Below are 26262 nucleotides of genomic sequence, written 5' to 3'. Positions count from 1 at the left end.
AACCAATATACAGTATACTGTATATATACAGTAGATCTCATGGTGTATTTCTGGCAATGTACAGTATACATTAAGATAATGCTTTCGGGTAGTTCTTTCATTCTATTTGGATTGCTGTTTGGTTCCTGTTGTTATTATTGCTGTATATCTGGAAAGTGGTGGCACCAATCTGAAGAGATGTCTGTAATGGTTTTGTAAAGTTCTGATGTAGGCTTTTGTTAGAAGACACCCACTTTATTTGCAAGAATGAGCCTGTTTTTGATTTTCAAACTTGGTTCTGCCCTGGTTTCCAACTTTTTACAGCAATAGCTATGATGGAATTCCTTATTCTATACAAAGTTTATTATTATTTCCAATATTAGCCTTACCGATATAAATGCCAATAACGATTAAGCCCAAATTAATTACATACCTCATTTGATGTACAGAAATCCAACAAAAAGTGCTTTGACTTGTTTGATTTATTATAAACGTTTCACAAGCCACCGTTTGGACCGTCCAGTAAATGTTACAGTTCCCAGATTGAGAAGTATGATAACTATACAAGTATTATAGCACTTAAGGGTTTATCATGCTTTATTTAAAAAATGAAAACTTAAAAAAATTGACAGAAACAAAATATATCGTTTTTTATTTCCCACCCATTCTTTTAACTCTTTTATCAAGAAAAAACTAAGGTTGCTGCTGGAAGAGGTGTTAGTGGGGTGCTCACCCTTGGGTTGTGAGGGTCCTAATGCCCCAGTATAGTTATGGGGACACTATACTGTAAAAAGGTGTCGTATTTTAAGGAGACTTAAAACGAGGTCCTGACTCGTTTAAATATCCCAGGGTGTTTCTCGAAAAGAGTAGGGGTGTAAACCTGACATCCTGGCCAATTTTCTCCCAGACCTCCCTGATATGGCCTCCTAATAATCCTCATCTCTGAACTGGCTTCATCACTCTGTTCTCCTCCCCACTGAGAGCTGGTGTGTGGTGAGTGTACTGGCGCACTATGGCTGCCGTCGCATCATCCAGGTGGGGGCTGCACATTGGTGGTGGAGGGGAGTCCCCATTTCCTGTAAAGCACATTGACTGGAGGTTCCAAAAAAAAAAAAGAACTTTATAAGTGTAAGGATATTATTATTATCATTTTAAAACCTCTTTGAGTCTGTGGATTGGCACATCCATTGGACGTAAAGCTTTAACACAGCATCGTAAGTCTGGTCAGGCTGTGCCTGAATCTCGTTCACACAGTCTGTGGATCAGATCAACAGTCGGGATTTTACGCCTTTGCTTGCACTGTGTTAGGGCCTCTTGGATGCTTTCGTGTGGATTGATTGCGGACGGACAGCCCACACACTGTTTTGCCCTTTTGTATGAAACAGAAACGTACCTCTGCTTCAGTGTCAGAGTGCAATTAAAGGAACCGGAACCTGGTGTACTGTAAAAATTAAAACTCTTCCGAAGGTTGCACTGCGTGGCAGTGTCTGTGCTGTTGACAGATCACATCGCCAGCCGTTTGGGCCTCCCTCCAGTTCCAGCGTATTTCATGCTGTGGAGATAAAGCGCGCCTTTTTACAGCCATCTGCACCTATTCCACATTTGGGGCTGAGATATGGACGTCAGGTTTTATTTCTCGTGAGAACGCTGTTCTGAGAGCTTTTGTTTTTTTGGGATGTGTGTGACAGGCGGTCTTTGAAATGAGTGAGAAGTCAGCGGAGACAGGCTTTTCTCTGGCCCTCTGTCTGTGGATACAGTTGCCTGTTTGACTTGCCGACTGTTGACCAAATCACTTAAAACTGTCAGGTAATGCCCGTGACTCCTGGAATTTCCCAAGGATTGATTCTGAGTGCTTTTTTAAACTAAAACTGTGGTGTTTTCTGCCTCTCGAATGCCTAGTGAATTAAGGTGTTATGGTCATGGAAGCCTATGGTGTGGCTGCTTACCGAGACGCATCACATATACAAAAAGCATTTGAGGTAGCCAATGTACAGTAAACACAGGTGCCGCAGGTTCAGTATCATTTTAATTTTTAATTCCTGGCTATCCAGAGACAAAGATCTGTCTGCTGAAACTGTAGCCAGAGAAAGATCTTTATTTCCTGTTCTTGATCAGGAGTAGCAATTTCACTGATATAGTTCACAAACTATAGTTAAAAATATTAGGTTACTGCTCTAAACCATGGATTATAGGTTTTCCCTGACCCGTGCTTGTGTGTGGGTTGAATCAGTGCTGTAAGCCAGAGTCCGATGTTTAAATAAAATCTACCCCCCAAAATAATTCCTTTCAGATTGTTTTTTTATCTTATGGTCTCCCAGGTTAGTGTATGATTGGATTTCCCTGCTTAGCTTTAAAACCATGATCTTAATTTCATGAAAACACTTGAAAGGCCATGCAGACAGAATGTCTCCTTCGGATTCACTGCAGTGCACTGAGCACAATTGAGGCTATCACAGTACTCAATGCGATTTCCAGTCTGTGGGACAAAATAATTGGGCAAGATTAAAATGAATGTGAAGTATCTGATTATTCTTATCCCTTGGTTTATAATAATCTTAAGTGTAGGTTCTGGTAATCCTTCAGTGTAGAGAGTATTCCATTTAATGTATATTGTGTGGATGTATTACCAAACAGATACAAATGCAAATAGTAATTTAAAATATTTTAACCCCACATCTGTGTATGAAAGATGTTCTGCATTTCATTATAAGCAGAGTTTGTAACAAATAAAATGGCAAAACAAACTGGCTTAAACTGCTGTGGACGGAGAGTTGATATGTTGATATTGAAAAATAATGATTATTGGATTATACGTTAATTAATTTAATTGGAGCCATACTGAAGGAAGGTGTATTGCTTTTTATTAGTCACTGCTGTAGAATTTACAAGGTGCAGGTGGCCTGTCCACCCACACCTTCTGTACTGTGTTGTTAATCACAGTGGCACATTATGGTCCAAGCCTGTCCCTTCTCACAGCTGGACTAAGACCCTATAGTGTGAGAAACGGGGTGAGAGAAGAGCAAAATTGTGTCATTTCTCAAAACACTGACATTACTGCAAACCCTAGCATTTCAAAACTTATAACACCCCTACATTTTCTGACTGCTTTATCCAATACAGGCTTACAGAGCTGGAGCCTACCCCAGTAAGCAATAGGCACCCTGGACAGGACGCCAGTTTATCACAAGGCACACACACACACACTCACACACACACTCACACTCACATTCACACTCACACTCACACTCACACTCACACTCACACTCACACTCACACTCACACTCACACACACACACACATCAGGGTTAGTTTTCCCAGAAGCCAGTTGACCTACAAGCATATCTTTGGACTGAGGGAGGAAAAAGGAGTGTGTGGTGAAAACTCACACAAACACAGGGCGAACATACGAACTCCACACAGACAGCACCCCCAGGTCTGGATTTGAACCCAGGGCCCCAGCTCTGTCCCACCGTGCTGTTCCGCTTGTCATGTGATTTTAGTTTTTTTCTTTGGTCTTTTTTTATCTTGGTTCACAGGTGGTGGTGATTTTTAAATCAACACGTACTGTATGCGTCTTTTTGTATACCAGTTGTCGGGTGTGGTGACCATTGATTTTTTTTTTTAAGTACTGTAAATGCTGGGCGGTAGTTAATACTTCTAAATGAAATCAAACGATTAGCCTCTTCTCCCAGATGAATTGTGAGACTGTGCCTTGTGGCATTGTTCCCTGTAGTAGCACAGGCCTCAGCGTCTCTCAAGCAGTGCTATGCTGTATCTTGCTAGGAAGAGAACTTCAGTACGGCTACAAACATACCGTCATCTGGTATTTTAGTTCGGAAAACAGGAAATGTCGGTTTGGCGAAGGTTTATTACTGCAGAAGAAACGGCATTCTCTGTTTAAATAAAAACATTTGTCCAGGGACAGCCGAACGTACTTGTGAGACTTGAAGAAGCTGGCTTTCTCCTCAGTGCTGAGCAAATTCTTTTCGCAGTATTTTACGAGATTGTTTTTGACATGTCGTTTGGTGAACGGGAGGGACCACACCCACACCCAAATAGAAATAGCTAAAATAAAATGAAACTGTTCCCCGTAACTGAAGAAAAAAAGGCCATACATTTCTTTGCTTAGAAAAAGTAAAGACCATGCTGTGTATAGCAAAGAAAAGTATGTAGCAAATCTAGATTTTGTAGTTTTATTTGCAATTACTCTTACAAATTCTGTTTGTGCGCAGCAGTGCATTAAAAACAGAATCAATAAAAACTGGTTTGGAATAAACGTTTCTCATTGCTTAACATGAAGATTGATTCGTAAACAGTTTTGATGATGTGGTTACTTTTGTCCTATTTTATTGAGTTCTCTTAGAAAGATCTATGCATGTAGTGGAGTGGTGGCTCTGTGGCTAAGGATCTGCGCCTGTGGCTGGAAGGTTGCCGGTTCAAATCCCGCAGCCGGCAGAGGAATCCTACTCCGTTGGGCCCCTGAGCAAACCCCAACTGCTCCAGGGGCACCATATAAATGGCTGACCCTGCTCTTTGACCCCCAGCTTCTCTCTCCCTGTCTGTGTGTTTCATGGAGAGCAAGCTGGGGTATGCGAAAAGACAAATTCCTAATGCAAGAACTTGTATAGAGCTAATAAAGTGATGTTATGTTATGTTGTGTTATGCATGTAGTGGGTGGCACCTTTGTGAGAAAGGCACCATTGTGGCTCAGAATTCAGGCTGGGTGAAGCGGTTCTTGAGCCAACATGGCTCCCCTGTTATGAGGACAAGCCTGTATAATGAGGCACTGTTAGTTAAATGAATAATATTTAGCACTGAGGGGGAGTGAAATTCCATATGAGGGAAGGAAATGTCAGGATAGGCTTTGTGCTTCATGGACTCTTTTGCACAAAAGAAGGAGGGCTGGTGGAGTTTGGAATGAGCAATAACCCTGCGATCAGTAAGTGACTGAGAAACCAAACAAGCTGGAAAGGCCAAATGACCTCCTGTTGTTGGTAACTGTAATTATGTTGTGAACGTGGCCTGAACTACAAAAAAGTCCGCACAAGGGTGTCATGTCAGAGCTCATGCACATCTGCAGAGATCCTAATTCGCTATGGAAAATGCGAATAGGGCCTCCTTAAATAATATCTGACATTTAATCCATGTGTTTTTAGTTTTACAAAGTCTATCAAAACCATGACTGATTTTTATCTTTGTTACTTTGTGTTGCCATGGCCCAAAAGCTCCAATCCTTCATGCTCATTTCAGTAATCCGGCTAACGATTCATTAATTGGGTGGCACAGTAGCGCAGTGATTGTGGTTCAATTCCACACCCGGGGTGCTGTCTGCGTGGAGTTTGGACGTTCTCCTCCTGCCTGGGCTTCCTCTAGTAGCGCCGGTTTCCTCGGTAGGTTGGTGAATTGGCTTCTGGGAAAATTGGTCCCGGTGCGTGAGTGTTTGTGCCAGGAAATGCCCTGCGATGGACTGGTATCCAGGACCGTTCCCTGCCTTGTGCGTGTTGCTGGCTGGGATAGGCTCCGACTCCTCCACAACTCTGAATTGGATGAAGTGGTTAGAAAATGGCTGTTAAGAAATGGTTCATGATGACTGTACAGTATGACCTCTTTGAAGTAACCATGGACTGTCAGATTGAAGATAACAGAATTTTGTTGCCTTCTCTCTTTAATTTTAAAGTGCCTTAGTACTTGACCCAATGAACTCTGCAGGCCCTTCTTACTGTATGTGTCGTCTGCGCATCGTTTCCTGTGTCTGTGGAATACAGGCTTAACCAAGGAGCCGTCTTTTATGCTTGACTGGAGTAGATGACTGGAGGTGGAAAAGTAAAGGGCAAATTTGCGCAGCAGCCAGGAAAATAGGCACTGGGGGAATTGCTTATTAGAGCATTAGGTTTGTCTTGCATTCCGTTTCTGTCTGTGCTTCAGATTTACCGGAATTGAGAAGAATATATATATGGGGAGCACTGATGTGCACTGTACTGGATGTTTTATGCAGTCTTTATTTATACAGTAGTACTTTGGATAGGTTGAGCTTTAGTAACAATATGTGACCCAGATCTTGAGTATTTTTTTTTTAAATCCTGTCTGGTTATGTCAAAGATATCTAGTGGTCTAATCCTTTATTTAGCCTAGTTATTTCCGTCAGGATTCAGTGACTCATCGGCAGGGGGGAGAGATGTGCTTCAATGATGACTAAAGTATCTCTTAGTCACATAGTGTAAGACATAACCTTACTTGTTGTAAGCCACATAAAACATTAGCTTTAGTTGTTGAGTGTGCCGTTGGGCTGTAGTCTAGTTGAAGGGACACAAAGCAGTGTCCCATAGGCTTGTTCTGTCTTTGTCTTATAGCCTGGGCCATTAGATTTTTCACTAAAACACAACCTGCTTCTGCTTGGGTCTCTGTACATCTGAGACAATTTATTTGTTTTGAAGTATAACTGCCTTTTCTTGACTCTGAATCCTGAATGTCTCTGAATCTCTTTGCAGTTTTTGCTGACATTTTTCACCCATGAAGGCGATCTCCTTTGAACTTTCACATTTTGAAATAGCTGACCATTTTATTTTATAATAAGTGAAAATATTCCTTCAAAAAAGCGAGGACATCATTTGTCACTAAACAGAATGGGACATCTTTGGAATGGGGTGAATATGTTTGCAAAGCACAATATTAGAAGAAAGCACTGTATGAATCATTTACAAAACAGACACGATCCATTTAAAGAAAAGGAGTATAATGGATTTGCTGGGATAGGTACAAAATAAATAAAAAACATAAAGATACAATTAGGGAATTAGCAAAAGTGACTGGGAAACTGGTAATGTAAAACTCAATGTAAAAATTGGTTACATACCCCCAGCCATAGTCAAGTTAATATTCTTGTTTCTTTCAAGATTAAACTGGATGGTATCACTGTATCAGCACTGGTTCTTAAAAGCGATGCTTCATACTGCTCTGTTGAAGCCAATTTACTTTTTAATTTCATTTTTGAAAGGTAGGTACCTTGTGCTCAGCAGTAGTTATACTGTACACCTGGCAGAAAAATAGGCTGGCTACTAACAAACCGGGCTCTGAAACTGACCTGAATTTTATAATGGACACATTGTCTCTCCAAAGATTCTCCAGTTCATTAATAGAGACATCAATAAGCTGTTCGGTACCTGCAAGGAGCTCAGTGATGTGGGGGAAAGCTCCTTGCAGGTACCTTGCAAGTCCTTAAGGGAGCGTGGCTTCTTCTAACGCAAGAGCCAGAATCCAGGAACAACTGGCTCGGATACTTGTCACCCTAATACCCGTGCTGTCTGTGTATTTGTTGTTAGAGAACCTGAAGTTTATGTTGCTAATAGCAACCACAACAGCTTGGCTTGGTTGCTTTTTCCACACTCCTGTAATCTTCTGGGTGAAAGAAAATGATGATTAAGAAAGTATTTATTTCATATTTGCTCTGATTACTTTATCTTGGGGGCTCTTGAATGTTGTCCGGGACTCTTTTCAGTGTTTAGCTAGGGCTTTTTACATTTAAAACAGGGTGTCTATGACGTCAGTTTTTCTTTCTCCCTCAGGGGAGTGCTGGGAAGCTGAGTTAGTCAAATTTACTCTACTGTATTTCAGTGTGATCTAAATTTGACCTTTAAATCTCCAGTTTCAAATCTTGGCCCTCCTTTGGAAGTGCACAAATGCAAGTATGTACAGCTGTGTGCAAATGCATTCAAGAAGGCCTCAGAAGATTTCTGAGCAAGAAGAGGTCTGCAAGGAAAAAATTCCTAAAGCAAAAGACTCTTGGCTGGCTACAAGAAATGTTTGGAAGCTGTGCTTTCTGCCAAAGAAGGTGTTACTAAGTACTGTCTGAAACGTTTGCACATGCCACATGGACTGTTTTATTTTTTTCAATCTGTTAAATTCAGCAAACAAATAGAAATTGTGCATTAAAATGTGTAGAAATATGTCATCTTTAAGTTTGGACCCAGCAGAAGTTGTGTTAACTTCTTTTCACTTAGAGATTCAGTGAAACATGCAGTCTGACCAGGGGTACCCAAACTTTTCTGTACAATTCTAAAAAAAAACGAAATATATTTTAAAGGCGATTTTTGTTCCCGCTGTCTTTAAGCATTTTTCTTTTTAGTGAAGCAGTCTGCAAAACCGTGTAGCTGCCTTACATTGAAGAGAGACAGCCTCTGATCGCTAACGACATTTTCAGGACATCTCTGGGCCAGTTCCTTTTTTTCCCTTGTAGGATTTGTGGCGTCTGAAAACCCAGGAAACACAAAATTCCACATGAAATGAATGACCTGGCCTTTTCAGAACTTTTCAGCGCCGGTGGGCGGAAGTCAGTTCTGCTGCCAGCGTCACTTGTCATGTCTCGTCCAGCGCTTCTTCCTCACCCTGATGATTTTTCGAACATTTTTTTTAGGCAGCTCTTGCAGTCCTGCAAATGTGGCTTTTGGATAAAGGTTTTTTGGGTGCTGGGAAATTAAAAAAAAAACGAAAGGGTCTGTGCGGAAACGTTTCCATTTCAGCTTTTACATTGCTGTTCCAAATTCTTCGGTAAATAGGGACACACACAGCTAGAAGCTGTTTGTGTCCCTGCAGATGTGCATCAAGCCCTGCAGTAACAGCATCTCTGTGACTCTGGTCACTGGGTACATGACTCTAACTCTAACAATAAAAATGGGAAGGTGGAAAATGTAGCATTTGAGGAGCATTTGTAAAGACATGTTTTTGAATAAAGAAGGAGATATCTGTTATTGTTAAATTCTTCATAGTGTAGTGTCAAACAAATGACAAAGTTCAGGTGTCTGTGAAGCAGCAGTCCCTTTATTCATATGCATATGGACGTTTGGCTTGCAACCACCAGACTTAAAAAATAAGTAGCTGAAGATGGTCTTAAAACACAAAGAGTTACTATGACATATTCTAAACAAATGATAAAACAGCAACACCTGCCAATTAATTATATCTAAGTTGCGGACTAGACAACAGTTAGTTCTTTTCATATTCTGGGCGTACAGCCAGTTTACCAAATACATGCCCCTTATCTTACTGACCAAGGACAGGCAGCATCTTTCTATATATTTGAGCACAAAGCCTACGTCAAGCCACTAGACTGCATAGTTTGCAAAAACATGAAAATGATATTACTATCTCACTTCCTGGGCATCTCTCTTATCTCTTCATTCTTCAATAGTAAAGCTGAAGTTTGATCTCATGGGTTAAAGAGAACTGGTTTCTCAGTCAAAATGGCCTTGTCCATGGAACGCATGTTTGAAAATAGGTAAGAAAGAGATTATATTTCTCAGAAACATGAAACAGGGATGACCACATGGCCAGATCCACTGTATGTGAGTGAATGACTTTGGGACAAGGTGGCCTTAATGATGATACATTGTTTGCGAAGTTGAATACACAGACAAAATTTTAATTACAACTAAGTGACCCAAGCTATGAGATAGCCAGTGTGGATTTAGAAAAGGAAGCTGGATTAATTGATTAGAACAAGCACCAGCAGGTTTTTTAAAGTTCCTTATAAAAGACTAATTCTGAATATACAGGCAACAGGAACTCAAGGAAATGCATGTACTGTTCATGGATGAAGAACTGCTTATTGAACAGGAAATAGGGCACAGTTTGGAGTGAAAGCTCAGTCTGCTCAAGATTTTTACCAAGCTTTTGATAAAGTGGGATGCTGGCTGGGTTTTTTTAAATGAAAATTCCCAGTGTTTCTGTAAGACCTTTCAGCTCCTTAGTAGGCCTGTAGAGTCTAGAACGTTAGACACTTAGCTTGGCGGTGGTTTTTATCTGACATTCTTGAAGTCTGCTTTATTTACTGAGGTGAAACGGTTATCAAAAACCTTCGGCGAAAAGTACATCCCTGTGTCCAGAATTTTAAACTTTAAGAATATTCTAGCTCATTCTACCACTTTGAGACGCAATAAGGAAAGGCAGACTGTTGTTATTCGTTTTTTTCTTCTCATTCCTAGCCGGACATGTTCATTGTGTTTCTGTGTTAGGGTCATAGATCATTTATTAATAATCTGACTCCGAAAGCTCCTGATCTGATTTAGCACATAGTCGATTTAAGAGCCTTGAGGGATAAGCAGGGTTTTAATTCTGAATTATGTAAGTGGCTTTCTGAGATCTAGCTGCCTGAGCCCTTTGTTCTTGTACTCTGTACTGTAGTGCCAGGGCATACTATAGAAACTGAAGGCTACATAACCAGAAACCCCTCTAGCTGTCAATGCAGAAATTCCACATCAGAAGAGAGCATGCAGTATGTATTGGCAGGGGCAAAATTGCATTTGATCTAGAGCTCGACAAAAGGTTATTGTTTTGTGAATGCTAATTTCCTTCATCAGAAAACAAACAGAACAGAACAGTGCTCACAGTATTTCCAAATACGCTTTTTGCTAGTGCTGGGCTTGAATTAAAGTTCCAGTAAAACTTATCAGAACTATTACATCTTTGGGAGCTCTTTGGTATTAAGAATAACCTCCTCTTCGGGTCATTAATCAGCACAGCGGTGTGTCATAATCAAATCAGCTGGGTGTCCACCTTTGAGTACATCATGGAAATATTCCATGTGTCTCACTGTATTTTGTTCTAAAGACTAATGAAATTAAAAATGCTCACAAAAGAGAACATTTTTTGAGCCTATTTCTTGAAATACTGTAGATATTAATGAATTGAGGGGTGAAAACCAAATAATGCCACCCAGTCCGCAGAAGAACATACCCTCGGTCAGGTCCAGAAAGTAACCAAATATAAAGTCACTTTAGCATAATACGATTTAGTACTGTAAACAACAGAATCTGAAAAGGCGGTTCTTCTATTGCACCTCACGTCAGAGGATTAAGGATCCGATTCTTAGTCAGGTGCTTGTCAGACCAGTTTTAGCTTTGGTTAATAAACATTTACAGATGAGAAGGTAAAGTGTTGCTCTTTAACCGAAACGCTTGCTTTCGGTGCTTTGTTTCTAGGTGACGTTTGATGCTTGGAGAATCATGCGGCCCTCCACCTGGCTGGCTATGCTCCGGAGCTCATCTTGAGGCGCTGCTTCGGTTTCCAGTCTCCTCCCGGGACGTTGAGGATGTGAGGCCACCGCAACCCAGGGGCGCACTTGGACACAGCACTTCCGCGCAGACCCGGCGATCGGGCTCCTCTCCGACCGCCTGCAACCGTATGCGAAGCTCGGATTTAGAAGGCCGGCTGCTCCCACAATCCCTGCACTTCCCTTCCCCTCCCTCGGACGCCAAGTGTGAGCCCGATGCAGAAGACTCCTGTGCAGCAGCTGAGGCTGAGGGATGTTTGAAGTTAAACCCATGAATGTGGAGAATAAAGACCCAGGGACCATCGCAGGTGAGTGAGCAGTCTCCTTGCCTGCTTCCAGGTGAGGCATTTAGGAGGATTGAGCAGCAAAGTAGCTTCAGGCTATGCTAATCACAAAACCCCAAAAGTTGTGAAAATTGTTAGTGTCCAACTAGGTGCGTCTCGGTCATGCCTTACAGTATATGCCTTTTTGTTTGCATCCATGTCTTTGGATGTGCACAAACAGCAATGTGGTGGGGAAGTTAGCACTGGGGCTAAGGGTTCAGATCCTGACCTGGGGTGCCGTCTGTGTAGAGTTTGTATGCTTTCCCCACATTCACATGGGTTTTCTCCCATAGTCCCCCAGAAACCATATTGGTAGGTTACTTGGCTCCAGGGAAAAATGGCCCTGGTGTGATTGTGTGTGTTTGTGGCTGTGTGTGTCTTGCGATAGACTGGCGTCCGATCCAGGGTGTAGTCTGCCCTAGTCCTTGCTTGGCAGGATTCTCTCCAGCTCCCCCGCAACCCGGAGCTGGAAGAAATGGGTATAAAATGATTAGAAAATACGGTTTAATTCGTTTCTGTCTTTATGAGCCAGCATGCTGGAGTACAATACTAAAATAGCATCCATTTTCTAAAATGCTTTACCCAGTACCGGGAGTCGGAGCCTATCCCAGCAAGCAGTGGGCGCAGGGCGGGACACACCCTGGACAGGATGCCAGTCCAACATGGGGCACACACAGTCGCAAACACACACACGGACACTAGGGGCCAATTTTCGTAAAAGGCAAGGTCCAGAACTGAACCCAGGGACCCAGCGAGGCAAGGCAGCAGTACTAACCACTGTGCCACTGCCTTACTTCCAATATTAATTGCAAAACACAAGTCCAATCTGTTTGTTGTAAATTGGCCTACATCTTCCTTTTCTAGTCTTACTAAAACCAGAACCCGACAATTGCTGACCTGGGATATATTTATAAGCATTAATATTTGGCAGTAAGGCACTTCTCGTCTGGTACAGGCAACTTACACACTAGGAATGGATGGTCATTCGCTTTGTAGCATCACAGTTTGTACACTGTTAAGAGTAGGGTTCGAGTTTTTACGTGCTTTTCCGTATTTGTTTATATTGCACTCCCACTTCCATTCGAATGGCTCAGTTGTTTAAATTATTACATGAGCAGGCCAACGCACCAATAAAACATCTCACTTGTGTGTCTTTTCGCTTTTAGTCAGGGAGTCCTAACCAGCCGGTGATGAGGTCTGACCTGTTTCGGGTTTAGAGTTCGAACAGGGAAAAGGATACAGACAGTCCCTGTTATACAATAAGTCGCCTCGAAATTTATTGTTCCGCAAATATGCTTTCAGTAAGTGCCGGATTTCCCATTAGGCACTGTGCCCAATGGGAAATCCGGCATTGACTGAAAGCAGTGTAGGCACAGTGCCTACGAAATTTTTTGGGCTTACGAAGGAGGGAAACAAAAGTGACTAACGAAAAACGAGCCGAAATAACACGTTTGTGATCGACTCTAGGTGCTCCAAAATCAATACTCATACAATCTCCAGCGGCTGTTCTAGAAACTAAAAGTACCGAAGTGATATCGCTCCACCAATCACGTGGTTTAGCATCGGAATAGTTGAAACTACTCAATTAGCGTTTGCCCCTCTTTTTGCACATCTCGGAGTGAAAGTGCCTAGAGCCTTCGAACACCAAATTTCTGCCCTGCTTTCAGTTAATAACTAAATTTGTTATATGTCACACAGATCTGCACTCATGTCGTTTTTCAGGGCCCCAACAGCCAGCAGTGCAGGTGTTTCATGGATTATTTTGTTCCAAAAAAGCCGTGCTGCTGTACACGACTTCGATTATGAATCGTCATGCGATTTTCCCTTAAGCCTGAGGTTAGAAAGGAGAAGTAAAATGTTGCCCTCCAATCTTTTAAAAAAATGTACTGTATGTTTACAGAGGAATATTGGTAAAGGTAAACACAGGATATGGACCAGGTCAGACTGGGAAGGTTTTCACACCAGCGTCATTGCAACCCTGTCTTGGTTTCACACTTTCCCAGTATTATTATAAAGGTTACAGGAAATGGGCTACCGGTACCCTATAGGTTCTTGTGTTATAGGTCTTCCGCGCCACACAATCAGGTTAAGAGATTCCAATATAGAAACAGCAGCAGAGAATTAAATATGAATTTTGATGTTATTTTTAGTCACTTCAGTCCTTATTTCACCAGCCTTCTCTTTCCAAGTTTGAAGCAGCTGAGGAATTTGTTTTGAAAGTTCAATCGCAACCCAAAACATTTTGCTTTCAGTGGAAATTTGTTTGGCTGGGGAAGGTCTGCCATTACTGTACACTGGTTTTTGGATTGTTACATTGTCAGATACATTGTGTTATTACACACAAATGTCCTATTTAGGGTTGTGCATGTTTTCTATAGTTTTTTCAGATATTTGCCAAGGAAAAGATTGTACAGATAACTAATAGGAATGTTTGCTTTCACTTTAACATTAATAATAATAATAATAATCCTTACACTTATATGGAGGCCAAAGTGCACAAGTATGCTCACCACACATCAGTTCTCACCACACGTTTATTAAATTAAATAATATTGTTATCCTTTCCGAGCAGCTGTCTCAAATTTTACAATACTGACGTAAAAACGTTACTTGTAAGATTGTGCTACACATTTGTTGGATCCATCACAACGTACATTAGTGTTTTATGTTAGTGGGATAGACATCTCTTTAAAAAAAGTTTGCAGAATTAAAAATCTAATTGGGCTATTCATAGGATAGAAGGATCCTGCCAGAACACTGGAGATCAAGGGGGCTGGAGCTCATACTGGTTTCCGGAAAAAGTTAGGCTGACTGACAGGACGTGACTCCCCCCCTACTGGTCCAGCACAAGAATTATTTTCCCCCAGCAGCGCTGGTCCGCCTTGGAGCGTCTGGGGTAATGCAACTCACCCAAGGTACAATGGCAGTGTATGTAGTGGGGTCTTGAACCCGTAAACCTTTATTAATAGTTTCCCATAGTTTAACCAATGAACAGTCCAGAGCTAACACGACAAGCACTTTCCTGTGTCGGAAGACAACCGTTAGCCTACTTCATCCCCACCCAGACTGGCCGGCGAGCGGTGAAGGTCTGGGTTGAAGACCACGAACTACAGAGACTTTTACCTGTCTGAACTATTATCGCCCTACTCCCCACCTCGCAACCTTCGCTCATCTAATTCTGGTCTCCTAACTGTCCCCCAAGCCCGTCTACATTGTATGGGTGACAGGGCCTTCTCCTGTTATGCCCCCAAGCTCTGGAACTCTCTGCACAAGGATATCAGAGAGTCACCTTCTCTAAACTCCTTCAAATCCAGACTCAAAACCTTCTTCTTTAGAAGAGCCTTTACTTAACTTGTTCCAATCTTCACCCCTCTGCTTCTCCTTGTACCACCATCCACGGTCTCCTCAGTATATTGTAATTGTGTTTTATCTTGTGTATTCCTTTTATTTATTGTTGTTCTCATTCTGTAAAGAGCTTCGATTATGAATCGTCATGCGATTTTCCCTTAAGCCTGAGGTTAGAAAGGAGAAGTAAAATGTTGCCCTCCAATCTTTTAAAAAAATGTACTGTATGTTTACAGAGGAATATTGGTAAAGGTAAACACAGGATATGGACCAGGTCAGACTGGGAAGGTTTTCACACCAGCGTCATTGCAACCCTGTCTTGGTTTCACACTTTCCCAGTATTATTATAAAGGTTACAGGAAATGGGCTACCGGTACCCTATAGGTTCTTGTGTTATAGGTCTTCCGCGCCACACAATCAGGTTAAGAGATTCCAATATAGAAACAGCAGCAGAGAATTAAATATGAATTTTGATGTTATTTTTAGTCACTTCAGTCCTTATTTCACCAGCCTTCTCTTTCCAAGTTTGAAGCAGCTGAGGAATTTGTTTTGAAAGTTCAATCGCAACCCAAAACATTTTGCTTTCAGTGGAAATTTGTTTGGCTGGGGAAGGTCTGCCATTACTGTACACTGGTTTTTGGATTGTTACATTGTCAGATACATTGTGTTATTACACACAAATGTCCTATTTAGGGTTGTGCATGTTTTCTATAGTTTTTTCAGATATTTGCCAAGGAAAAGATTGTACAGATAACTAATAGGAATGTTTGCTTTCACTTTAACATTAATAATAATAATAATAATCCTTACACTTATATGGAGGCCAAAGTGCACAAGTATGCTCACCACACATCAGTTCTCACCACACGTTTATTAAATTAAATAATATTGTTATCCTTTCCGAGCAGCTGTCTCAAATTTTACAATACTGACGTAAAAACGTTACTTGTAAGATTGTGCTACACATTTGTTGGATCCATCACAACGTACATTAGTGTTTTATGTTAGTGGGATAGACATCTCTTTAAAAAAAGTTTGCAGAATTAAAAATCTAATTGGGCTATTCATAGGATAGAAGGATCCTGCCAGAACACTGGAGATCAAGGGGGCTGGAGCTCATACTGGTTTCCGGAAAAAGTTAGGCTGACTGACAGGACGTGACTCCCCCCCTACTGGTCCAGCACAAGAATTATTTTCCCCCAGCAGCGCTGGTCCGCCTTGGAGCGTCTGGGGTAATGCAACTCACCCAAGGTACAATGGCAGTGTATGTAGTGGGGTCTTGAACCCGTAAACCTTTATTAATAGTTTCCCATAGTTTAACCAATGAACAGTCCAGAGCTAACACGACAAGCACTTTCCTGTGTCGGAAGACAACCGTTAGCCTACTTCATCCCCACCCAGACTGGCCGGCGAGCGGTGAAGGTCTGGGTTGAAGACCACGAACTACAGAGACTTTTACCTGTCTGAACTATTATCGCCCTACTCCCCACCTCGCAACCTTCGCTCATCTAATTCTGGTCTCCTAACTGTCCCCCAAGCCCGTCTACATTGTATGGGTGACAGGGCCTTCTCCTGTTATGCCCCCAAGCTCTGGAACTCTCTGCACAAGGATATCAGAGAGTCACCTTCTCTAAACTCCTTCAAATCCAGACTCAAAACCTTCTTCTTTAGAAGAGCCTTTACTTAACTTGTTCCAATCTTCACCCCTCTGCTTCTCCTTGTACCACCATCCACGGTCTCCTCAGTATATTGTAATTGTGTTTTATCTTGTGTATTCCTTTTATTTATTGTTGTTCTCATTCTGTAAAGAGCTTTGAGAAGCCACCTTTAAAGGCGCTATATAAAATAGTTTTATTATTATTATTATTATTATTATTATTATTATTATTCACACTCTTCAGTCTTACACACCATCATCTCCACACCATTTGCTTTTAGATACTTTTTATTACAGCTTGCTTGAGGTGAACTTTTAACGCTCCACGGTATTTTAAACACAGGTTATCAGTTTATGTTGAATTAAATCCCAAATAAATAGTGGGGTCTTTGAGGAGAAAAACAGGGAAACAACTCGTCCAAGGTGACCTACATCTTTCCATCCACATTAGTGAGCCAGTGCACTTGCTGTCTTGCACAAAGAGCAATAAGGAAGATATTTTTTGTCATTTGTCACAAATCCCTAAGGCAGGCAGCCAGATCCATGCTAGCCTCTGAAAGTGACAACCCTTTGTGTTTGCACCTTTTAAAGGAAGTTACGTGGACAAGACCATAAATCCACACCTACACATTATGTAGGAGCAAGCTGCTGGTGGGAAACGTGACATTTTAAGATAAAATAATATGACTTTATTGGCCATATACTGTAAAATTTCTTGCATTAAGAATTTGTCTTTTTGCATACCCCAACTCGCTCTCCATGAGACACACAGACGGGGAGAGAGAAGCTTGAGGTCGGAGTGCAGGGTCTGTCATTTATATGGCACCCCTGGAGCAGTTGGGGATCAGGGCCTTGCTCAGGGGCCCAACGGAGTAGGATTCCTCTGCCGGCCGCGGGATACGAACCGGCAGCCTTCCAGCCACAGGCGCAGATCCTTAGCCACAGGGCCACCGCTCTGCACAAATTGCTCACATGTGGCAAATAGCACCGAAACAAAGTCCCTGCCATATTACAGCAATTTTTATGTGAATTGCCCTAAAATAATAATGATCCAGGAAGGATATTAATGTAGCTTTCCCAATCCAAGCTGCTGGTCCCTATGCCTGACTTACAGTATGCATGCAGTTTCAATGGTTTATTTGGTCAATCAAATGGCTCAGTCAATGTATAGTGTATTTAGCCATCAGCTGGCATGTGACAGCATGAAAGGGGATCTGGGATAATCTGGAGTTGGGCGAGAACCAAGGTGTTGACCATCTTCAGGAAGAATATGGAATTCTGGTGGTGCAGTGGTTGACGTTGCTGCCTCACCCCCTCTGGGGCCCTAGGTTCAAATCCTAGGGTGGCACCTGTGCGGAGTTTGTATGTTCTCCCCGAGTTTGTGTGGGTTTCCTCCAGGTGCCATGTGGTTTCTTCCCACTGTCCAAAGACGCACTGGCAGTTTAATCGGCTCCTGGGAAACCTGGCCTTGGCGTGGGTGCGTCCGAGTCTGTCTGTCTGTCTGTCTGTGTGTGTGCCCTGCGATGGAGTCGAGTCCTGGGCAGAGCCTTGTACCCATTGCTTGCCAGGAGCCTGGTTTCCATGAAGTGGTTAAAAGATGGATGGAACCAACTTGACTTTTGTAATGAATGGTACTTTTGTAATGTACAAGTAGCTCAATGCCTCCCCCCTTTAATAATAATAATAATAATAATGTTGCTTTATTAGCTCTATACAATTTCTTGCATTAGGAATTCATCTTTTCGCATACCCCAGCTTGCTCTCCATGAGACACACAGACAGAGAGAGAAGCTTTGGGTCAGAGCGCAGGGTCAGCCATTGTACAGCGCCCCCGCAGCAGTTGGGGTTCAGGGCCTTGCTCAGGAGCCCAACAGGGTAGGATTCCTCTGGCGGCTGCGGGATTTGAACCGGCAACCTTCCAGCCACAGATCGCAGATCCTGAGCCACAGAGCCACCACACCGCCCCAATGAAGTGAAGTGAAATGAAATGAAGTGTGCATTTTAATAATGTTTTTGTGGTTAGCGGGGTACTGTTCAGTGCTTCATTATGAATGGTTAACTTTATACTGTTTATTGGTTAGTTATTATTGTCTTGTCAGCACTGGGCAGGTCATTGGTTATCAATGGGTGTCTGGTTAGCTCTGCACGGTTCATTGCTTAGTCAGTAGGAATATAGGTACTTTCTTAATCCCATGTGGGGAAATTCCAGTGCTACAGCAGCCAGGCACAATCAACGACGTACAGTACAAATGGAGTAATACAATACAATAAATTAATTTTAAAAAATTGAATAAAGAATTACAAACAAAACAGAAAAGGCACACACACACACACAAGTATGAATGTACAGAACACAAGTTAGATTAAATACACAATATAGATATTGTACGCTCCCAAGCGTATTGCACAGAGTAGGTAACTATTGCAACGATGGCAGAGTCGTGAATAATAAATAAATAATAAATTGCCCATTCCTCTTCCACGTATTGCACTTCTAGAAACCAGATGTAGACAGAACACCAGTTGTTACAGAGGAATCAGGTTTCAGGTGTACAGGTACGCCGTCACAACAGGTCAGTGTCGCTCCTGCCCAGACATACAGTACCAAGGTTGGGTTGTAAAGTCTCCATTCGCCCCATCTCCCTTTTAATTTATTTATTGTATTGTATTGTACTTCTGTACTACTCCGTCTGTACTGTACTGTGTTGATTGTGCCTGGCTGCTGTAGCTCTTGAGTTTCCCGCATGGGGTTAATAAAGTTATGGCCGTATGGTTAGCTCTGCACTGTTCACTGCTTAGTTATGATTATCTTGTCAGCACTGGACTTTTCATTAGTTATCTTAGAACATGTGGTAATCAACAAAGCAGACTGAACCGTACAGGGCTGAGGAGCTAAATATAGATCTGCCATTATAAAAACAGTATTGCAGTGGTGGATGGTACATTTTTAGCATTGTTTTTTGAATTTGTTTACTGCCTATCAAAACATTATGTTGCCCCTTTTATATTATTTTCCGTTGTTCTTTGATGGAGACACTGAATTAACATAAAGGGACGAGTGGCAAATAAGTAGACAAGGCTATGTAAATCTGTTATCTTAAATCAAGGCTATCTTATATCTGGTTAATTCCCAAGAACTTTTGTATCAAGGAGTGGGCCAGCAGTTCCAGCAATAAATGAATTAGTAAAGAAATAAGTGAATACCACTTGTGTTGCTGGTAAATAAGTCTTAGACATTGTCACTTTAAGTTTGTACTGTAAATGAGTCCTTCAGGATTTTTATTTTACTTGTAAATTGTTACTGTGGAATGGTAGATGTCTTTGTGTCGCCTGAATTTTGTTTCCAATGCTAAACCAGAGTTTCGGTCTTTAATGCAGTGTTTATGGGCCATGTACTGGTCTTTCTGATCAACCAACTAACTGCCTTGCGCCATATGTTTTAATTTATCTCCCTTTTAATGTCTTGTCTGCTTTGGTTTTTTCTCTAATGTAATTTCAACCCAAACTGGGGTACTAATTTATATTCCCTCTGGAATATCCATTAATTTCAGTTTAGATACAGCATCCTAAGAAAGTACAGTAAATGCTTCAGATTAAGCATTTATATTCAGCACTGATGTGCATAAAATAAGCTGAACTATTATGTAATGTACTGTAAAGATCATAAACTCTTGTTTTCTGTAGCACCCTAGATTTGTTCAAGTGCATTTTTTAAAATGCAAATTAAAAAAAAGTTTTAAGAAATATAAGAAATTAAAGAAAGCCATCAAGCATTATAGATTTATATGACATGTTCTGATATTTTCTTATAGAACAGATGCGATTTCTGCAGATAAGCAAGAGTTGAAGGCAGAACATTCACCAAACTTGGACCAGGCAGGAGAGAGTTTCTTCAGCAGAATTTTGTCATTCGCTAACATTTTTCTAGACAGCAAGTCTAATGGTAACACTGGACTGTACTTGTATTAAGAGTAAAGGACAAATATTTCTGACACCTGTTTTCCCCATAAAACAGGAACAAACACAAAAATACAATATTCCTGAAACTCAGTGGATACTAGACAGCATAATGAGTCTGTGCATTTAATGGAAATTTAATTTCTTTTGATCCTGGTGTTTATGGTTTAGTGGAATGGTAATGATCCAGTGAATTGCAAAACCAAGTTAATGATAAATCCTGGGCTTGTTGTGGTACACTCCATCTGAAAGCGAAGTTCCACGTGTATATCTAAAATTTCTGTCTGATTCTTTCTGAGTATCATGTAAACGTGATTCTTTTTTTAGAGTGAAATCCCTCATTTCAGCTCCAGAAAGGGAGCCTGATTGACAGTAATGGTTCAGCCCCTGTTCATGGCTTTTCTCATCTTGGGTCTGAACGCCCTCTGGTGGATTAAAAACAGATCAGCAAGGTTACGAAACTCCGGATTCTCAAGACAATTCTTACTTCAGCAGTGCGGTTGTGGGATTTGCAAATTCTCTAAATGCTGGGTGGTAAGCAACACAGGAGTTTTCAAAGGCGGAGTTCCATTAGGATGTACTTCAATTGTACCGCAGAATTGTCAGGGGTGTGTGGTGCTGTATAACAGTGGGGAGCACTGTAATGACTGGAGTAATACTTTATTTACCAGATCCATTCATAGAGCTGGGATCAAAGGTCCTCCTACCTGGAATTAGATCCCACAGCCTTTCAATATAAAATCTCCCAGAGCCCTATCCATTATGCCATACTGCTGCTTACTGTTGTCCATTGCTGCTTTCAATGCTACTACTACTACTACTAATAATAATAATTCTTACACTTATAGAGCGCTTTTCTGGACACTCCACTCAAAGCACTTTACAGGTAATGGGGAATCCCACTACCACTACCAGTGTGTAGCCCCCACCTGGGTTAGAACGAATCAGCATTGATGAGTGCATTTCGCACTACAATAAAAGTAAAATGCGAGCAGTAAATTGTAAAACCTCAAATTTACATCACGAAATAGATTCCAGGTCTATGCAGCGCTGTATTCTGTGATTCAGAACGAGACAACGATTGCAGTGACGTGTTGTGGCCCTATGACATTGTAAACAAGCAGCCTTGTGAATACATCTCTTTTAATCCAATAGAAATACTGCCCTCGATTTCAAGATGGTTTCACATATTCATGCTGCTTACTTCTTAACTCTCCATGCAGATCACGTTGGAACATTTCTGCGGTGAAATGTCTGCCTGTACTTACTCACTCGTACGTGACATTATATTCGTCATTACAGGGACTAGTGAGCAGGAAGGGCCATGTCAAGTCGCAATTTGTGGGAAGTCTCGCTCTCGCCTGTGGTGAGACCAGGGCTTCGTGGCAACATGGTGACTTACAGTGCTTTCACATTTTTTACGATTTTGAACTTAATTCGAAATTTGTCAAACTTTTCTGTACTGAATTTGAATACCAGTCCGAGAAACTGGGACAAAGATCGTTCTTTTTAAAGAATTGCCCGGGGGCCAAGTCTGACCCTCTCCCTTTTTTCTTTTTCTTCAGATGAGGGATGTAAGGAGCCCGAAATGGAGCTGGTGAGCCTACTTGAGGACCAGCTGCCCCACTACCGCCTGCGGGCCGACTCTCTGTACCTGTATGACAGCCAGGACTGGGTGCAGTCGCCCACCTACTCCCCCGACGACGCCTCCAGCTCCATCTCGCCCGTCTTGGCCGAGGAGACCTTCAGATACATGAGTGAGTGCGGGTTTATTTAGGCCGTTTTTATTTCTTTTGTTCTCACTCTGAGAGTGAGAAAGAGGGTTTCGTTGTGACAGAGTGCAAACTCTTAAAAAAAAATGAGGCACCTTCCCAACAGCGTAACACAGCACACCGACACGGCGCTGGACTACCGTACAGCTAAGTAAAACTCAGCTGAGGCCTTGTGTGAGCGTTTGACAAAATGATTTTGTTGTTTGACATTACTAATGGTGCTTCTACGGCATGGCTTGAATGAAATGCAGGGAGTCACTCTCTTTAATTTATGTCCTTGACTACATCCTGTCTGCAATCTTGAAAAATCAGGGTTCTCTGTAGCTTTGGAAAAACATTGTTTTTTTATACCTGAATCAGCAAAGGATTTTATATCTCTGGGTACATAAGATTTAACTCTTCAAAGTGAGGTTTTTGTCAGCAGAAAGGGCTTTCCTATTTGGGACCCATGTCATCATGCATTGCTACCCTGCTTTATGTTGTACACCTGAAGCGTTATTAACATTGCAGCTACAAGCATTTATGAAGCAGGAGCAGTCAATCAAAGAGGTTTTTCATCATTGATGCCTTTGTTATTCTCCAGAAGAAATGTGTGCCTTATCCGGAATCTGCAACCGTGTTCAAAAGGCATAGTATCTGGAATAAATACAAATGCCTTGGAGGATGATTTGTAGATTTTATGGCAAAAACGGTACATGAAACATTTACAATAGGAAATGTAGTTGTTTCAGCAAATAAAGACAAAAACCCCTTCCATGCCATTCCCATTGTACAGCATAATCTCCCTGTACAGATATGTTTTTCTCCAATTAATAATTAGTGGAGAATTAATTATTAATTTTTTAATTTCTGCAATAAAGAATTCTTAAGATCTATTTTAAAGCCTTTCCACTTAACTTAATATTCCACTTAACAAAAAATCACTTCATTGTCAGTGGTGATGATGAATGTTGATGTGTTTTTTGTTTGTGATTAATAAATGTACACTCAAATTTGGTCAGATTGGTGCTAAAGGCTTATTATTCCTAATTTAAAATCCTTTGGTCAAGTCAGTACCTTTTTTTTATCTCTTTTCTTGATGGTTTTCAGTGAACCTTCATGGTGTTGGTCTCGCACTGTTCCTTTGTTTCACAGTTCACTAAAAGCACTGCCATGTTTGAACTTTAGCTTCTGTATCAATCTCATTGCTCGCCAAATAATGAAAGCAACGGTTTAGAAATCGTCAGCTTGTGCGACATTAAAAATGAAGTTACCCTTCACAAACTACCCTTTTTCTGGTTTTAACAATACATTTGCTAATTGATTTTAGAGCTTTTAAATACTTGTGATTTATACAAATTTTAAGAAAATCACAAGGACATAGAAATATTCAAACCAAACTGACCTGTAAGTCTGATTCTACAGCATAATACTGATTTGGAAAAGGCAGGTCTTGACTAATTAATCTACTAGTGTCCTCCTGAACAAACAGTGGCAGTTTGAACGCTATATCATGTATGATGTGCAATATTTAGGTTTTCTTAAGGCTTTTGATGAATTGCTTCATAAAAGATTCATTTTTAAAATGGTTGGAAAAATGTGCCCAATTTTCAAGTGGTATAATTAGTGGAGTATCACAGGGATCTGCTCTTCCTGATGTATGAATAAATAATAATGGTAGATTCTGGCGGTAGTTAGTAAATTAGTTAAGCTTACTGATCCTCCAAATGTGGTACCATCTGTAAAGCTGCTGGAAAATGACCTTAGATGATGACTTAGATGTTTATTCAGATACGTTTTCATCTTCTAGCTAATTTAGCGAACAGTTAAAAACACAAATGGAAGGTGAGGGTATATAGTTAAAAGTGTGGGTGCCATGTTAAAAATTGTAGAATGTGTGAGTAGAAACTGGGCAGCATGGGGGTGGGGGTGGGGGGCAGTGGTTAGAATTGCTACCTCGCAACACTGGGGACCTGGGTTCAATTCCTGCAGTCTGTGTGGAGTTTGCATGTTCTCCCCACGTGTGTGTGGTTTTCCTTTGGATGCTCCACTTTCCTCCCACAGACCAAAAGCATGCTGGTAGGTTAACTGGCTTCTGGAAGAATTGGCCCTGCTGTTTTGGTCACTAGGTGCAAAAAAAGATAATATATTACTATCCCGAATTCCATCCAGAAGAATATTAATTAACCCGATTCCATCGTTTAGACTTCTCTAAGTCAGTTGCAAAACAGGCCTAATACGCATCTTCAGAATCAGTCATGGAACCAACCAGAGGTCGTAAAATGGTGGCCGTGAAACACTATAGTAAATGAATATAATAAGTTATCAATATCTGTGAGATTGTCTGGAATATACTGCAGGTGGTTGCCGTGACACACACCGCTGTCTGTGTCTGCCTCCTCAATAAAGAGAAAAGACTGGATAATGTGTCCCGCCTATAACATCTAAGACATCAGAATCTGAAACAACATAAAAATCTTTTTTGTTTATGATGTGTACTAGGAGATGTGCTCCTTGTTTGCTTGTGTACTTACTGTACAGCGAGTGATGTCTGACATCCAGTAAGGACTGTAGTAATACATTTCAAGTTTTGGTAGTGTTAGCAACACCAGAAATCCGGAAATCTTTATTTCCTTGGACATCCTGCTCACTAAGCACCAGGGATTATTTTGCTGGTGTGGTTGGGGCTGGCTGCAGACCTAAAGCGTTCTGCTTTAAATAAAATTCGCCTCGGGAGATCAGCGCCAGACATGAAAGAGGAAACAACAGAGAGAGGGGAAGGGCAAAGGGAGACTTTTTTTTTTTTTTCCTGAAGTGGGACACTTACTTTATCAAAGACAGTGGGGACAAACAAATCATGGAGTGACAGGTAGATGAATATTGTTTTTCAGCTTGGATGTGCAGTAGTTTTAATTATTGGCGCAAATACAGGGTGCTGGTTTTGACAGTTGTGTCCAGTTCTGCGAGAACCGTCACTGAGAGGCATGCTGATCTCTGATTGGCTCAGAAGTAGGCTGTAGCTGAGAGGATGTAAATATAGAAAGGGGGTTTGTGGAGCTATGCGCTAGGCTGTGCGGATTTGGACTTGGAAACCGCCGCGAGGTGTGGTTAACGGTGTAGGCTGTGCGGGGCGGGGGGGCACGTTGGGTGGGCGCGACAGAATGCAAGCGAGAGAGGCAGGGGGGGGCCGTCATGCCGCTGAGGAAGAGGGACAGCTCCGAGAATGAAGCCCTTTACGAAGCCTTCGCTGTGGAAGGTGAGCTGCAGGGTCAAGCCGCTTGGGTGACAGGGCAAAACATCGCCGGGGTCGCCTAGTGGGTGACCTTGAACAAACGACAAGAGCTGACCTGAAGCAAACGTAGTCGCTGCTTGCAGGTGCTGTCTCTCCTTGATTGGCCAGTGGCCTGATTTTTCCCTCAAGACAGCTGGCACCTTCTCAATTTGGATTGGCTGCTTATAGTTACAATTAATGGCTGCCTAATATCCATGGTTACTGTAGTGATACATTTGGTATTAATACAAAATGTATTACTGCAGTCATTCTGGGTTGTTTTTTTTATTTTAAATCATTTTAGTCCAATAGTGGATGTTCATTTAATCAGGCAATGTGACCTTTCTTAAGAAATTCCATGTTCTGGTTATAGTAAACACAATGGATATTATCGAACGCATGCGTTTATACTTGGATTCAGCCTTTGTTTCCAGACTGTGTTCTTGAAGTACTAAAATAGTCCTAAGACCAAATTGTGTTTGGTTTTTATCTTTCCTTACTGTGCGTTTGAGGTGCAATCTATGTTTTTCTTTTTCAAATCAAAGCTAAAGCTTGTATTAACGTCTCATGCCTGCAGAATTCGTATTACCAGACTTGAGTACGCCTCATTCAGCCTTCTTTACTGTTCAAATTCATTCTAACTTGGCAAGGAATGTTTGAAAAGAGCAAAGTTTCCTACTCCCTAACCAATAATATAATAAAACGTTACCATTATTGTTTACAATACATTGTAATCTCCTCTTCAGCAGTTTGAAATCTTGTCTCTTTTTTGGCTCTTACGTAACATTTCAGAGATACATGCCAAATGCAGTGGCCAATTAATGCAACCAGGTTGTTTATGCAAGTAGTATTAAGTATTATTTCTTTAGTATTAAAATTGTAGGATTGTTACTGCTATTAGTTTGGATGGGTTAAACTGCAGTTCTTCAGTGAAA

General features: G+C 41.4%; 1 protein-coding gene across 7 annotated transcripts in view; it reads left to right on the top strand.

Moving 5' to 3' along the window:
- Positions 1-26262, top strand: part of trak2 (trafficking protein, kinesin binding 2) — a 61654-nt gene that overhangs the window by 7951 nt on the left and 27441 nt on the right. For 4 of the 7 annotated variants that reach the window (XM_069196951.1, XM_069196952.1, XM_069196953.1 and 1 more), the window contains exons 2-3: positions 10953-11331; positions 21871-22062. In XM_069196951.1, the coding sequence (XP_069053052.1) occupies positions 11277-11331; positions 21871-22062 (247 nt within the window). In that variant the 5' untranslated portion in view covers positions 10953-11276. Of the gene's footprint in view, positions 1-10952; positions 11332-21870; positions 22063-24843; positions 24926-25070; positions 25313-26262 lie in introns of those variants that run through there. The other 3 variants (XM_069196956.1, XM_069196954.1, XM_069196955.1) reach the window with 3 other exon arrangements.

The sequence above is a fragment of the Lepisosteus oculatus genome, chromosome 12 (assembly GCF_040954835.1).
Source record: "Lepisosteus oculatus isolate fLepOcu1 chromosome 12, fLepOcu1.hap2, whole genome shotgun sequence".
NCBI lineage: Eukaryota > Metazoa > Chordata > Actinopteri > Semionotiformes > Lepisosteidae > Lepisosteus > Lepisosteus oculatus.
Note: the sequence above shows the minus strand (reverse complement) of the source record. Positions and strands in the feature narration are given on the sequence as shown.